Raw genomic sequence first — 14,618 nt, 5'->3', positions numbered from 1 at the left:
CCTTCCTTTGGCAGACTCCACTCCTCCTTGTTGGAATGCCACAGCCCCTTAAAAAACTTTCCTCTTTTCCTATCAAACATGCAATGCTGCAGCAGTTGCTTATCTAAGCGTGGCAAGAGGACATAGCTGAGCTGAACAGGATAGGTGTAGCCTCAGTGACCAGCTGCTGGCCATGGACCAGAGCTGTCAGTGCATCACCCCAGCATGGCTGAGAATGTTGGGTTTTTTGGCACTTGGGCCATCTCAGTGCTGTAGTCAGCCAGACATTGCTGTCCTACCTTCACAGCAACCATGCAAGCTTGGATCCCCTTCCCGACATCTGGCAGAAATAAAGCACACATCCATGTCAAACATAATATATTTCTAGCAAAAATAGGCTTTTTCTGTAGCTTCCATACACAAGGTTTTCTCCTGTATATTTACGCAGTAAACAGGTCGACTGAAGCAGCGTGCACTGGCTGACTTGACAGCTGCCCTTGCTTCAGGCTCCCATTTTACAATGGGTGGCTTCATTCCCCTTTTGTGGCTGTTCTCTGGAGCATGCACTGGTGCCCTTGTACCTCTCCAGTCAGGGGTTGTGGCACAGGCAGGAAGCCGCCCAGGGAGATGGGGGGAATTGCGGTGTAGCCCCCCAGGCAGAGGACAAGGCTGGTGGACAAGCTGCCTCCGTTCAAATGGGGCAGTCCCAGGAGTGCCCTCCAACCCACATTCAAGGAAAAGCTTCCTGTAGCTTACCCTGTGCTGACCACAGGCTCCTCCACCATGCTGTTAAGCAAGTGACTGGGCACAGAACCTCAGCCCTCTCATGGTGGTAAAAGACACACACCACATTCACTCAAACACATTAACAAGCCTCCCCTTGTTCCTCCTGCCTCTCTGATGATGAGAAGCAGAGGAGGGGCTTAGGACTGCCAAAGTCCCCAGCAGAAACCTCCAGTGCCTGAACACTGTCAAAGGCCTTCTCATCCTGCTGTCGGAGAAAGCAAAGCACGAGGATGCTTTGCTAGCAAGAGCTTCACAGTTTGAAGTTTGCTGGGTCATCTCTTGTCCATCCCAGAAGGGTTACCTGAGGTTACCATAGACCTAAAGGACATGACACGTAGGCAGCAAGTGCATCCCCTTGATGTCCTGAGGAAGGGCCCTTGCTAGGAGCCAGCGCTTCTTGCTGCCTAACCCTGCAACTTAGAACATTGCAACACACCCACATACTGCCCGCACTGTTCCAAAGTGAGAGACACCACCCCAATGAGGACAGGTGCCCAAGCGTGGCTTTGCAAGCAGAGCAGCCACTACAGCACAGGGAAGGAAGCCAGTTCTCCCCTCTGCCCTTCCTGTGCCACTGAAGCTCCCACAGCACCCAGGCAAGGAGTATCCCTCTAATCTGGCCCCAGTTCCCTCCCACTTCCCTCTCCCCCATGTTTTTGGCAGTCCTCCTTGGACATGTTCAAGTCTCCAGCATCTCAGCAGCACGGACTTGCCTCACAGTTTGATAATTGCACATAACAGGGCCACTCAGTGACCCCCACAAGGCTGGGGGGGAAACCAACAAAAAGGAACAATACAGTCAAGTAAACTAAATCAAGAAATCCCTCGCCGTCGGTCCCAGCATGATGGGTCTCGCACGAGTTCAGAGAGAGGAGGCTGCCTGGCCCTGCTGCAGCACAGCTCCACATCTAGGAGATCATGTACTGGGTGATGGCCTGCAGTGCGTACAGCAGCTCTGCCTGCATCCGGGCTTCCAGGATGAGCAGGTTCACGTGAACCTGGGGAAACAGCAAGAGAGGCTCAGGCAGCCGAAGTGTGCTGTGCTCAGCAGTGCAAGCAACAGCCCACCTGGACACGTGAGTCTTTCGTCATCAAAATGCCACCAATTTTTCCAGCTCAGGCAGCTCCCCTTTTCCCCTCCTCCCAGTCCTGTAGGCTGTAGCTGCTTCCCAGAGCTTCCTGCCAGGGAGTCCCCTGCATACTGGAATGCACCAGCATTCCAGGCTGGCAGCGGCACAGTCCCTGACACCCACAGCAGCTGCTCCTGAGTTATGGCTTGACAGAGGGCTCACCAGGAGGCACTCACCACTGGAGTAATGACTTTGAAGATGCCTGTGCTGCTGGTGCCCCTGGTCTCATCACAGTGGGTAGCCCCATGCCACACTAAGCCCAACTCCTTAGAAACAGCCAGTTTCCATTCCTCCCCACCTGCCTCAGACTGGTTTGGTGGCTCAAAGATCTCCCATACTCCCCTCCAAACACCCCAGCTTGTAGCCCCTGCCCACTCCCAGCCCCCCACAGCCAGAGCCAGGGGCCAGCTATCCCACCTTTTCACTGTGCTTGAACTGCTTCCAGAACCTGTCAAACATTTCTGAGTTTGTCTTCTCTGGGTAGCAGGTTACAGTTTTAATGTAAACTTTGAGCATTCGCTCCAGGAGCTGATTCACTTCTGCATAGTCATAATCATCGTACCTGCGGGGAGCACAGGAGCACAGCAAGGTGCTGGCTGTGACTCACAGCCAGCACCTTGCCTTTGGTCTGCCTGGGGTATGGCACGGCCACAGGGTAGGGGGGCACATGGCAACAGCCACCAGGCACTGAAACCCTGCCCCAAAGCCCCCTGCCCTAGATAGAGCAGTTCAGTATCTCTCCCCTGCCTGTCTCAACATCCAGGCAGGTGATTTACCTCTGTCCCTTCTCCATGCTCATCTGCATGAGAGACTGAGTGCCCTACCCTCCTCCCACCTGGGTCAGCTCAGTTTTCTCCCCTGGACCGTGAGGTTGGTTTTTCTACCTAATGCCAAACATGCAGTGGATGTAGTTCCAGATGCCCCGCTTGAAAACAGAGGGTTCACAGCCCTGCCGCTTGGCCATGGCACTGCTTTGCAAACCATCCACCATCCTAAACTTCTCATCCAGGAGATGCCCAATGTCAGAGTAGAGCCGGTTGACCAGTGAGAAGCCATGGTCTTCCCAGGAGTAATCCTGTTGAGCACAGCAAGAAGATTTTGCAATTGCAAAATGGAGCTTGGAGCATGTTCCCAGGAAGAAGGGCTGGAGACCTCAGGAAGCAGAAGAATTCAGTGGATATGCCCTGGAGGTACCTCTGCCCAAACCACAACATTCCTTATCAAGCAGCTTTTGAATTGTTTTTACCCTTGCCTCCATGAGGTCCATGTGAAAAAAATCATCAACCCTTGGAGAAAGAAGTCACCTCCCTCTTCCCAACCCTAGTGGGGCAGGGCCAGTCTGCACAGGCAATTCTGCCACTATTTATGGGAGGGGAGGGCAGCAGCTTGAGCAGAACCAAGGGCAATTCTGCCACTATTTATGGGAGGGGAGGGCAGCACCAAGAGAGCAGAAGTCTTACCTGGACTCTGAATACTTGCGTCTGATCCTCGTCACGCCTGGCAAAGTCTTGGTATCCAAAGTCAGGGTCCTGCATGTAGCATGCAAGGTTGGTGGCACCAGTGACTTCCCCATCAGTATCTGCAAGAGGGGAGAGCCCTGCAGCTGGGTCAGAGCAGTGCTCAGCTGCCCTGTTCTCAGCCACATCAGGGATTGAAGGCCAGCCCTTGTTCTGCCCCACATGCATTCCGTGAGCCCCTCTGAATCACACATCATGGAAAATGTAAGGCACAGAGGAGCAACAAACATACAGATGTTTGTGAACAGATGAACTCCCACCCTGCACACCCGCCTCTGCTCCCTGCCCCTCACCTTCCTCTCGGTCCTGCTGCAGTAGCCTCATCTCATCCCTGCCCTCAGTCTCCACATGGATCTGCTGCATGCGTTCCCGGAGGGAATCCAGCTCCATGCAGGAGTCCAGGGACTGCACAGACACAGGCTTGGGGGTGAGGGCAGTAGTCCCAAGAGCATCTCCCCATCCCCTGCACACCCACCCGCGGGGGCTCACCCGCTTGCGGTTGATATGCAGCAGCTCCTGGCTGTAGCTGTTGCTGGCAGTGGCCTCGCAGAAGCACTGGTTCCCAAGTGACAATGGCTTCAGTGAGCCTCGGCCCATCAGCCCCTCGTCCTGCTCGCAGCCACAGCCGAAGACAAAGCTGGCAAGTGCATGGCAGTGTGCCAGGAGGACAACGGCGTGCACCAACTCTGCCAGTGACCAGCTCCACTCACTGATCTTCAGCAGCTTCTGCAGAACATGGACAGACCAGCAATGTGACACACGTAGGTGGGCAGGGTGCTGGCAGCCCCTGGGGATGCTGCTGTCCCCACTGCCATCATGGTCCCTGGCTGATAGCCCTTCCCAGTACCTCAATGTGCTCCTTGGTGATAAGCCATGGCCGGTGTGCCAGGATCTTGTTGATCTCATTGAGGTTGCGGAGTTTGGGGGGGATGAATTCGAGGCCACGCAGCCACTGGGGGTCACCCCCTGCCCGCAGGAACTGCAGCACATGCAGGTTCACCAGGTACCGACACTGGTGCCGGGCCGCTGCCTGCAAAAACAGCACATGAGCATCCATGCACTTCCCCAGCAGCACAGGCATCCCACACCCACCTCTCGCTCAGCCTCCGTATGACGTTGGGATTTTGGTCCCTGATGAGAAGCCCACAGCACAGGCTATCTGCTGGAGGTTAAGGAGAGCCTCACAGGGCTGAGCAGAGCCCCCCGTCCCCGCTGGCAGCTCCCAGCAGGGCTCACCATGATGGCGATGTAGTGCCGGCAGTCAAAGGGCAGAGGGCCATCCATGTGCATCAGGTAGTGCTGCGTCTTGAGGAAGCTGTCGAGGTACTGTGGGTGGTAGCCCATCTGCTGGGTCACCGCCTCCAGCCGCCCTCGGCTTGTCAGCACCTTCACAAAGAGGAACTGGGGGCACTCAGGGTCACTGCTGGACATCTTCACTACCTGCAGGAAACACGCTCTGCTTAGCTCTCCCCAGAGCAGCCCCTGCTGCAGCAGCACACTCCAGCTAAGCCCAGGCTCTGCAAGAGGCAGAGATCCCTCTCCCAGCTGGTGCTGCCAGAGCGACGCTCGTGGCTATCAGGCAGAGCACTGCTCAGTGACACAGGCAGCAAGACACACAGGTTGGTCTCTGGGAGAAGGCTCTGCATGGTGAGTGGAAGCAAAGGGCAAACCAGGAATGATGTTCCTTTTAGTGTGCAAGGGCAGATCAGGAGAAACACAGCACAAAATGCATTCCAGAACAGAGTAGCCCATCTGCCAGCATGGAGCCCTCCTGTCCAGGACCAAGATGTGAGAGAGCTGTGGAAACGGCAGAGGGGCTCTCAGGCTCCTGCCCTGGCAGGTCAAGAGGCAAACCATGTCCTGATACCTTCCATGTGATCAGGAGCACACAGAAGAGCTCTCCACATGTTGCCCAAGCAGGCAGCATGGACGTGGGTTCTGCAGCACAGAGCACAACTCTGTGCCCACCAGAGAAAACACAGATGGGCAACTTGGCAAGGGGGGCCCAGACACTCCCAGCAATGCCCATGCCAGGGCCCCAGTCCAGCACAGCTCCAGCCCCTCCTAAGAGGGTGGTGGGAACAGAGGGCAGGGATGTTGGAAAGATGCCCAGGCAGCTGCCATGTTCCAACGACCATGCTGCCACAATTCCCACCCAACAGCACGGTCTGCACCTGCAGCCTGCCCACCCGAGGTACGGGTACAGCAGGTGCTAACCCTCGTCACACAGGAAGTCACAGCTCCTGCTCACATGTGGGAGCCCAGGCAGCACCCTTGGACACAAAAGATGCATCTCTTCTCCCAGGCTTGAACTGAAATCTCTCCTGTGAAATTCTGGCCCTGCTGACACCACTGTCTTGTTCCTTCCACCTGTCTCTCCAGTGCAGTCACCCAAAGGCTGGTGACTGGAGCATGGCAACAATAGTGGCATAGGAGAAAACCACCAAAGCTACAGAGGTGCGTGGCAGAGCACCCAGGGGTGAGGGGCAGACAGAGCAGGGGTGAGCTGTATGGCAGCACAGAGCAGTTGCACCTACACAGGCAGTGCAGGAAGCAGCTCAGGCCATTTTCCACCATCCTGCACTTCTGGTGAAAACACCATCACTCAAGTGTCAAGAGATTTATTTGACATTTCAAGTGTCCACTTCCTCTGCTAAAAGGGGTCCATAAAACCCCAAAACTCAAATTAAAATGGAAAGATTAAAAGTACCAGCTTCTTGGATCGACAGGAGAAGATGAAAGCCAAAAGTGACCTGCAAAAGCCCCTACAAAGTCCCTCTGCCTGGGGAAGTGAGATGCTGAGAGGACACCCAAGGGGCTACAGCCACAGGTATCCTCCTGGAGGGCTGAGGTGGAGGAGCCAAGGGCCCTTCCACTCCCCCCCGGGGGAAAGGTGGTCCCCAGTAAGGAGCTGTGCAACCATGGATCAGCCTTTAGTGCTGCCAGCTCTCCTCACTCCGCTGGTCCAGGTGATGATGGAGCAAGCAACCAGACAGATATGTCTTTGGAGGAGTTGATGAAGGAACTGGGGGATGAAGGTGCAGAACAGCCACCTCCTTGTCTCTTAGCCCATGGCCAGGCTAAACTGCCCACTTCCAAAGGCACCAGCTCAGCCACAGGAGGGTGTCCTACCAGCACCACCTGCCACATTCCCACAGTTCTGCCTCCCCAGCTTCTCGCATTGGCCCCAGTGCCACCTTCCTCATCCTCCTTGGCCACAGCCCTCCTCATCCTCCTCCCGGAGTGCATCCACTTGCACTCCTGAGCTATGGGAGCATCTCCTCCCTGCCAGGGGAACCTTCGTGTCCCCGAGCCCCCTGAATTCTTAACAGGCACCTAAAGCGCGTACGCACCACCAACCTCATCCCCTCCCCGCTCGGCGGACCCCCGGGAGAACGGTGCCCCGGTGCTCCCGGCCGGCAGCCGTGAACACATAAAGAAGGCAGGAGGCTGAAGGAGCCCGGACAGCGCCGGGATGTGCGGGAGAGGGGCCGGCGGACCCCGCCGCGCTCTGCGCCCGGCCGGGGCTCATCCCTTTGCCCGACGAGACCGCGGCTCCGTCGGTACCGGTGGCTCCTCCGACAACGTTCGCTGGAGCACCTCTCGCCTGGCCCTTCTGCCGGGGTATTCGAGAGGACGGGGGAGGTAGGAGTGCCTGTGGCAGGGGCCCTACGGCGGTGCCCACGGCCGGTACCCGGGGCCCATTGTGCGGGCGGCGGCGGCGGCAGCGCCCCCGGTGAGCGGCGCGGGCAGTGCAGGCGGAGAGAGAAAAACAAGTTTGATTGGCAGTGATGGAGCCACGGCGCCTCCCGCATCCCGCACAAAGGGGACGGGGACGCCACCGCCGCACCGGGACCGGCACCGGGAGCAGGAGCAGGACCAAGACCAAGCCGCCGGGCGCGGCATCCTGAGAGCGTAGCCTCGCCGGCCCCGCGCACCGCTAGCGGGCAGCGGGAATGCCCCGGCCTGCTGGTGCCGCAGCCGTGCCGGCCCGGTGGCGGCGATCAGGGCGAAGCCCGGTGCTGCTGTACGGGCTCCAGTGGTGGCGGCGGGGCGGGTCCTACCTGCCCCGGCAGCCGCTGGCATCGGCTTCCTCGGGGGTGCTCCACGCTCTGGGGACACACGATCATGGTGAGCCCGTGCCGTGCCGTGCCGTGCCGTGCCGTGCCGTGCCGTGCCGTGCCGTGCCGTGCCGTGCCGAGCCGAGCCGAGCCGAGCCGAGCGCAGTGCCGGTGGCCGGCTCCGGTGCCCCCGCCCGGTGCGGCCGGCGGCAGCGCAGAGCCGGCACCGCGGCAGGCAGGGGGGCGGGCCCGCCTGCGCCAATCGCCGCCGCCAGGGGGCGGCCGCCGCCGCACCACGTGGGCAGGGCTGGGCAGTGACAGCGCCGGGCGCGCAGGCCCCGCCCCGCCCCGCCCCGCCGCTGGGGGGCGCTGCCGCCGCTCCGGCACCGCGGGGCGCTGAGGGGAACCGGGCCGGGGAGCCCGTCCCGAGCCCGGCCGTGCCAGGCCCGGCTGAGGGTCCCGTTCTTCTCTCAAGCAAGCAGTGACAGCAGGGGAGGGTGTGCTCTTATGTGCCTCTGCCAGGGAAGGTTGATGGACATCAGGAGGAATTCCTTCCCGGAAGGGGTGATCAGCCACTGGATCAGACTGCTCAGGTGGAGTCAATGTCCCTGGAGGAGTTTAAGGAACTGTTTGACGTGGTGTTCAGACAGAGGTTGGACTCAATGATCTCCCAACGTCCTCTCCAACATAATTGAATCTGGGATTCTGTAAGAGCAGCTGCGGGGGATGCAGTCAGTGTTGGCCAGAAAGGTCTGGTCATCTGCAGGGACAGCAGCAGTGGCTGAGGGCTGCGGGTGGCCCCAGAAGTGGTTGGAGAGCCCAGAGCAGAGCCCATTGCTCAGTGGGGTCACAGCAGTGCAGGGAGCCCTGTGAGGCAGCCAGGAGGGGGCTCGTCCATGTGTTTGATGATGAACATGTTGCTATTGTGAGCCTGGGAAAGCACAGCTGGGACAGTAGGACTGGTCAGAGGTGTTCAGGCGTTGGGGCTCCAGCAGTGCTTTCCTCAGGCCCCGCAGAATGAGCCTGGGCAAACCCCAGGTGGGCAGAGCTTTACTGCCACCAGAAACTGGGGACACGGGTGAAGGAGCAGTGAGGCCTGGGGGGAACTGCCAGGATGACACAGTGGCTTGCCGTCTGAGCCAACACAGGCAGGACACAGGAACAACCACAAAACCACGGATGAAAAGCAAAGAGGAAATTTATTTTCATGACCTCACCAACTGCAGGACCCCCGAAGCAGCACCCAGGCAGAGGTACATAAGCAGGGATGCAGGCACTGTGGATCTTGGTCCACCCTAGAGGAACACTGAACCTGCTGGTTTTGCCTGTTTATTAAGGATTTGTGCCGTTGTGGTTTACCACTGTGATTTGATCTTTCCCACAGCAGGCCAGGAATCTCAAACATGTTAAATAAGGTGCCACTAAGTCTATCACAGGCCTGTGTTATCTAAACATAGAAGTTCTACTTACTACAAAGCTAAACAATGATGAGTAAGGTATATGTGTTTTTCCTACATCAGCTGCAAGGCACTTGAGCATATTTACAATCTTTCTTGCCTATCTTTCTTTATTTTTCCACACTTAGCCCACCTAGGACTCCTCATCCTGTGTGTCCCCATCAGTCGGCTCATGGCTCCTGCCTGCTCAGCTGCAGCTGCCCACTCACCAGGACATGTCCCGGGATGTGCTTGTGGGCACCTCGGAGCAGGGAGGGCACTTGGCAGGAAACAAGACTGGGAGGCCAGGGCATTTGGCAGAGGCATGGTAGGAGCGAGGAGCAGGGCCTGAGGAGCAGTAAGGTTTGGGCAGCAAAGCTGTGGAGAATGGGGCATACAGGGGTGCAGGAGCGTGTCACACTGTCCCATAGCTGTTCTGGTAGGGGCTGTGCTCACTGCGGGTGGCTGGGGGCCCAGGCATTGGAGGTGGTGCATGATTGCTGCTGTCCCAGAGGGGCTCGTGGCTGTCCTTTTGTGGCAGCTCAGTCACATAGCAGATGCTCTCGCTGTAGTTGGGCTTGAAGCTCTCCACAACATCTTTGGGGACTCCAGTCCATTCCTCCAGGGAGCAGAGCAGGGTGAGAGAAGCCACCATCCAGCCCAGCCCCAACCCCACGCAGCTGGGGTGAGCCCAAGGCAGAGCTGCCTGCACTACCTTACCTGGAAATTGCCATTGTGAGTGATGAACAGCTCATCAAAATTCTTGCTGGGGTTGGGAATTCGGGGCATCAGGATGACCCATACCCTGTGCAGGAGAAGCGTATTAGAGGGAAGAACCCCAGTGCTGCTGCGACCCGTCAGCTCCCCGCACTCACCTTTCCATGCGCACCAGCAGGATGACAAGGACAACCAGGAGCAGGCAGGAGGCAATGGGGACCAAGACCGTGCGGATCCCAAACCAGTACAGCTCCTCCTCTGTGCCTGGAAAGAGCAGGGGTGACACTGATCCCCAGACAGCACGCCACCGAGGCAGTGGGGTGGGCCTGCAGGTGGCCCTTCATGGGTGGCCATAGCATTGCTCATGGCAGGGCTCAGCTGGGCAAAGAGCATGGAGAAGGGGCCTGTCCCCAAGCCCTGCCATCCTATCACCATAACTAGCTAGTGACCCTGTCCTGGCCCAGCCATGGCCTCCAGTGCTAAGCAGCCCCTGGCAAAAGTCAGCAGATCCCACTGGTGGGGTGTGTTTTGCTTCCAGAAGTACAAAGGATGCTGCTGCTAGCACCCCACATGCCCAGATGGGTCTTGTCCCTACAGCTGCTGCCTCAAGCCGTTCTCTACTTGCTTAGCCATCTCTTGCCTGCTGAGCCCTGCCATGCTCCAGTCCATCCTATCCCACTGCAGCCCTCAGAACTTACCCTTACTGGTGGAGTTGCTGCCCCAGATGACAGGAACGCTCCACTCGCTCCAGAACTGGGTTCTGCCACAGTATGTGTTGATCTTGCTGCGCACGTAGAAGGTGTAGGACTTCTCATAGTCCACGCTGGGTAAGGAGAAGACATCTCCATTCACTGAGAGCTCCTGCAGAGACATGAGCCCTGTGCTACTGGCTGGTATCACCTTGGAGGCTGGTGCACAGCTCACCCCTGGGCACAGCCACAAGGGTGCTGTGCCCAGGGCTCTCACCGTCCAGCTGGTGTCCTTGTTGCTCTTGTACTTGACAGCGTGCTCCAGGCACTTGTCTTTGGGGTACCGGGAGGCCCAGGTCAGCCGCAGCTGATTGTTGCTCATGTTGTGGATGGTCAGGTTGACAGGTGCCTCTGGTTTCACTTCAAGGGACAGGTAATGCCCAGTGAGGGCTGGCCCCATGGCCAGGGCCCTGCTGCCAGCTGGGAGCTCACAGGGGAGCTCTGATAACCCACAGCCGGGCAGAGGAGAGGGGGGTCCCCCCACCACTCTGTACCCAGGTCCTGCAGCTCCATGCTCTTGCTGGGGATCTCCAGGGTCTTGCCGCCAACACTGGCATTGATGAGAACATGGAAAGGCTGGAACTGGATGAGCTCATTCTGCTTGAAGTGGCAGCCAACCCTGACACCCTGGTCCTGCAGGTAGTGCTTGCACTCCACCTCCTTGTCAGACGTGTTCTTGTACCTGTGCCACAGTAGGTTACCAGGACTCCCCAAGGCCTCACATGCCCCAGCCCTTGCCAGGACCCCTCTCCCCAGCACATCCTGTTCTGCTTACTCTGGGCACAGAGCTTGCCCCACCCTGGGCCTGGGGAGGAGGAGAGGCCTGATGCCAGGACCAGCAATGCTGGCAGCAGCCCCCCTGCACAGGGACTCACTGCTGGACACTCTGCTGTAGGACTGGCTATGGGGCAGGGGCACCTACCAGTAGAAGAGGGAGTAGTTGACCGTGGGCATCTCTTTGTTCCCCCACGTGCAGTTCATGTACTCCTCATTGAAGAGGACACATTCCACCCCTGCAAGCAACAGACACTGCTGGACATGACAGTGGTAGGTAGCTGTGCCAAGGCCCAGGAGTGCACAGGAGAGATATGGCACGTGCCAGATCCCCATGTATCCCTATGAGCCTCCCTCTGTGTCAACCCTAAAAACTCATCAGCCAGCACTGCAGGGGCAGGAGAAAGCCAGAGTTGAGCTTTCCTGGGTTGTAATGTAACACAATGGAGAAAACAGGGTGTTTCTAGACAGATGGAGAAAGAGTGGAGATGGAGGGCACCTTCCCACCCTCCCAGGAGGTCCTGGGATACAGAGGGGGTTTTTCCACAGAAAGCTGTTGTTTTACTGACAGCCAGACAAGGAGTGGATTTTTTTTTTTTTTCAGAAAACAGTGGCCAGGATGAGAGTGCCACGTGGAAAGAAAAGCCTCTGTGTCCTGTCACCTTCCTGTGCACAGCACTGCTGAGGTGACCAGGAAGGAAAGGGCAGCTGGTGCAGATCCACTGACCATCCTGGCCGGCACTCACAAGTAGCACAGACCAATAGGATTTGCCAGGAAAGTGATTGGGGAGGAGTACTGCAGGACTAGTAGCAAGAGAGCTGGTGGGGGCAGAAATGCTCCAGCACTGCAGTGGGCACAAGGACACCCCAACAGGGCTCCCTGCCTGATCCTCCTGGCAGCCCCACTGCAAGGGGCCATATAGGTGCCGCAGGTCCTGGGACACATCAGGGGTCTCGGGGCCCCTGGTGTGTGCCACAACAGCACGCCAGCCCACACAGTCCCACATCCTGCCCTCACCCGCCATCACTGGGGAGCTCCATTCCCCAGCCCCAACCACAAAAGGGGCCCATGGCCTTCCCATCTGCCCCCTTACCTGGGTGGCTGTGGGCAGCAGCAGGGTAGGGACCCAGTCCACAGAGGAGGAGGAGGACAGGCACGAGGAAGGTGCTAGGAGCTGCCATGGAAGCTGCTGACCGGGGACGCGTGTGAACAGCCTCAGCCAGGGCTGCCGGCTTCCGCATCACACTGCTTCCTGCCCCACGGCACCGCCTGCACCGGGGGGCCCACCCTACGTGCTGCCCCATGGGCCACCTTATGGGGACCGTGACTCACTCTAGTGGGGCCCCATAGCTCATCCCAGTGGGACCGCATAGCTCATGCCAGTGGAACTCCATGGCTCATCCCACTAGGATACCGCAGCTAACCCACTGGGACCCCACAGCACATCCCACTGGCGCCCCATGGCTCATCCCACCAGGACTGTGTCACCCTCCCTGCTCAGTTCCCACGCCTCACACCTCTTGGACCTCCCAATTCATCCTGCCGTGTTCCCATGGCTAATGCTCTAGGGAACACCGCCAGGGCTCCGCCAGGAGCACGGCTGGGATGGGGATCCCAACGCGCAGCCTGCCTGGATCCCCGGGAGCATCACTGGCAGGCACCGAGGCAGTCCGAGGGGGTGGCTGCAGGGAGAGTCACAGCGGGGCTTGTGTGTGTGTGTGTGTGTGTGACAGCACGGCCGGGCTCCCGGGCGGTGACGGCCGCAGCGGGGCCGTCGGTGGCCGCGCTCCGCGGCCGCTCCGGTACCGGGGCCGGGCCGCGGCGGGGCCGTGTCACGTGATCGTGCCCGGACACGCCACCGGCGCCGCGCCTCCGCCAGGGGGCGCGCGCGCACCTCGGGCTGCCTCGTCCCTCTTCGGCACTTTCCGTCTTCGCTCGGAGCGGGCTCAGGCCGTCCCGGCACTGCGCGGGACCCTCCTGCGGCGCTCGGCTCTTTTTGGCCTCGCTCCTTCCTGCTTCGGGGACTTCGGCTCTCTCCGTTCACTCTCGGATCTCTCCGTCTCCGCTCGGTGCTCTTCGTGTTTCCTCGGTGCAGTCACAGCATTACTCGGCTATCTCCGTCAATTTTCGGCATTCTTCGGCAACACTCGGCTCTTTCCGGTGACGCTCGTGTTCCTCGGGAGTACGCTCGGGACGCTCCGTACTCCTTCGGCCCGGCTTCGGCGGCGCCCACCTGCCCCGGCGCAGCGCGCAGGCGCGGGCAGCCCCGGCGGCCCTTGTTGTGGCCCGGCCGCTCCCGCCCGGCCGGCCCGCCATGGCGGCCTTCGGCGTCCTCAGCTACGAGCACCGCCCGCTCAAGCGCCCGCGCCTCGGCCCGCCCGACGTGTACCCGCAGGACCCCAAGCAGAAGGAGGTGCGGGGGCCGGGCGTGTTGGGGGGACCCGAGGAGCAGGACTGCTGTTCCGGGACCGGCCCTGAGGAAGCGCCGGGTTAGCGGTGCGAGGGCCGGAGCCGGGCGAGAGGCACGTCCCGCCGGGACCCCGGGGCTAGAGGGCGCTGGCCGGGCCGGGGAGCCGCGGTCCCCGAGTCCCGGCACTGCCCTGGGCGGTGCCTGGTAGCGAGGGCTGGGGGAGGTCGTGGGAGCAGCCGGGCCTCGCCGGGTTCAGCCCCCACGGTGGGGATAGCGACTGCGGCGGTGGGCGCGGAGAGGCCGTGCCGGGCGCTGCTGACCGTCCTTCCCCCGCAGGATGAGCTGACTGCGCTGAATGTCAAGCAAGGCTTCAATAACCAACCGGCTGTCTCTGGGGACGAGCACGGCAGTGCCAAAAATGTCAATTTCAACCCGGCGAAGGTGAGGGACGTCCCGACGGTCGAGGGCAGGTTTGGCAGGGCAGGCGGCTGGATACTGAACAGTCCTTCCTTCCCTGTGTCGACAACTAGGAGATCTTTGCCTTTTGTATGGGTGTTTTTAAGACTTGACCCTCTGTTTCTGTAGAATCCAAGTTCTGCATCCATTTAGAACCGTGTCTCACCTCTGAAAGAGAGAGTTCTTGTCTGGCTCAGTGCATCTTAGGGGCAGGGCTATGTCTGTAGTCTTCATTAAGCCAACATCTAGGACTCCTTAAATTCCGCAATTAAAGCACAAGGCTTGATAGTAGGAGAAACTTCTTGTTGTTTTGGCTACATGATGGTTGTGGTAAAAGGAAAGTACGATTTTGTGAAACATCTGGAAATTTAAAAATGGGAGTTATATAATAGGCTTCAACTCCATTTTTCCAGTCTCTGAAATCAAGATGTTGACTTCCTGACAAAACAACTAGTAATGACCTGGGTTGGAAGGCAATCAATAAGCACAAGATATTTGTTTTCCTTGGCTGACTTCTGTCTGAGGAGCCTTCTGTCTGGTTTGACAAGTATTTTTAAAGGTTTGTGTCCATCTCAACTTGAGTCCCTGTTTGATTATTGTAT

At 58.9% G+C, this 14,618-nt stretch overlaps 3 protein-coding genes across 6 annotated transcripts in view; 1 reads left to right on the top strand and 2 right to left on the bottom strand.

The window, feature by feature from the left end:
- Positions 1-340: 340 nt before the first annotated feature.
- LOC100220428 (sestrin-3) lies at positions 341-7,747 on the bottom strand. 2 transcript variants are annotated; one of them, XM_032748450.3, is made up of 9 exons: positions 7,477-7,747; positions 4,649-4,852; positions 4,260-4,442; positions 3,902-4,138; positions 3,706-3,817; positions 3,356-3,492; positions 2,780-2,970; positions 2,313-2,457; positions 341-1,763 (listed from the first exon to the last, which is right to left on the bottom strand). In XM_032748450.3, exons 1-9 carry the CDS (start codon positions 7,540-7,542, stop codon positions 1,674-1,676), a joined length of 1,365 nt encoding a protein of 454 aa, XP_032604341.1. In that variant the 5' UTR covers positions 7,543-7,747; the 3' UTR covers positions 341-1,673. The 2 variants fall into 2 exon arrangements, with proteins under 2 accessions (XP_032604341.1, XP_032604342.1); XM_032748451.3 differs by having other exon boundaries at positions 3,356-3,474.
- Positions 7,748-8,653: 906 nt separating this feature from the next.
- On the bottom strand, positions 8,654-13,015 carry IL2RG (interleukin 2 receptor subunit gamma). Its single transcript, XM_002187931.5, has 8 exons — positions 12,244-13,015; positions 11,298-11,388; positions 10,870-11,057; positions 10,593-10,735; positions 10,325-10,487; positions 9,785-9,890; positions 9,630-9,714; positions 8,654-9,528 (listed from the first exon to the last, which is right to left on the bottom strand). The coding sequence occupies exons 1-8, from the start codon at positions 12,452-12,454 to the stop codon at positions 9,325-9,327; spliced, it is 1,191 nt and encodes a 396-aa protein (XP_002187967.4). The 5' UTR covers positions 12,455-13,015; the 3' UTR covers positions 8,654-9,324.
- A 302-nt stretch (positions 13,016-13,317) lies between these two features.
- Positions 13,318-14,618, top strand: part of MED12 (mediator complex subunit 12) — a 35,989-nt gene continuing 34,688 nt past the window's right edge. For all 3 annotated transcript variants that reach the window (XM_072929294.1, XM_030272988.4, XM_030272987.4), the window contains exons 1-2: positions 13,318-13,563; positions 13,897-14,001. In XM_072929294.1, coding sequence (XP_072785395.1) covers positions 13,465-13,563; positions 13,897-14,001 — 204 coding nt within the window. In that variant the 5' untranslated portion in view covers positions 13,318-13,464. The remainder of the gene's footprint in view (positions 13,564-13,896; positions 14,002-14,618) is intronic.

The sequence above is a fragment of the Taeniopygia guttata genome, chromosome 4A (genome assembly GCF_048771995.1).
Source record: "Taeniopygia guttata chromosome 4A, bTaeGut7.mat, whole genome shotgun sequence".
NCBI lineage: Eukaryota > Metazoa > Chordata > Aves > Passeriformes > Estrildidae > Taeniopygia > Taeniopygia guttata.
Note: the sequence above shows the minus strand (reverse complement) of the source record. Positions and strands in the feature narration are given on the sequence as shown.

Coding starts and splice junctions, on each gene's coding strand:
- IL2RG (XM_002187931.5), bottom strand. CDS start 12,454: ATGGGGCAGCACGTAGGGTGGGCCCCCCGGTGCAGGCGGTGCCGTGGG. Junction 11,389..12,243: donor TGCTGCCCACAGCCACCCAG/GTAAGGGGGCAG, acceptor TGTTGCTTGCAG/GGGTGGAATGTGTCCTCTTC. Junction 10,736..10,869: donor CATGGAGCTGCAGGACCTGG/GTACAGAGTGGT, acceptor TGTCCCTTGAAG/TGAAACCAGAGGCACCTGTC.
- LOC100220428 (XM_032748450.3), bottom strand. CDS start 7,542: ATGATCGTGTGTCCCCAGAGCGTGGAGCACCCCCGAGGAAGCCGATGC. Junction 4,443..4,648: donor GGCACTACATCGCCATCATG/GTGAGCCCTGCT, acceptor CTGTTTTTGCAG/GCAGCGGCCCGGCACCAGTG. Junction 3,493..3,705: donor GCAGCAGGACCGAGAGGAAG/GTGAGGGGCAGG, acceptor ACCCAGCTGCAG/GGCTCTCCCCTCTTGCAGAT.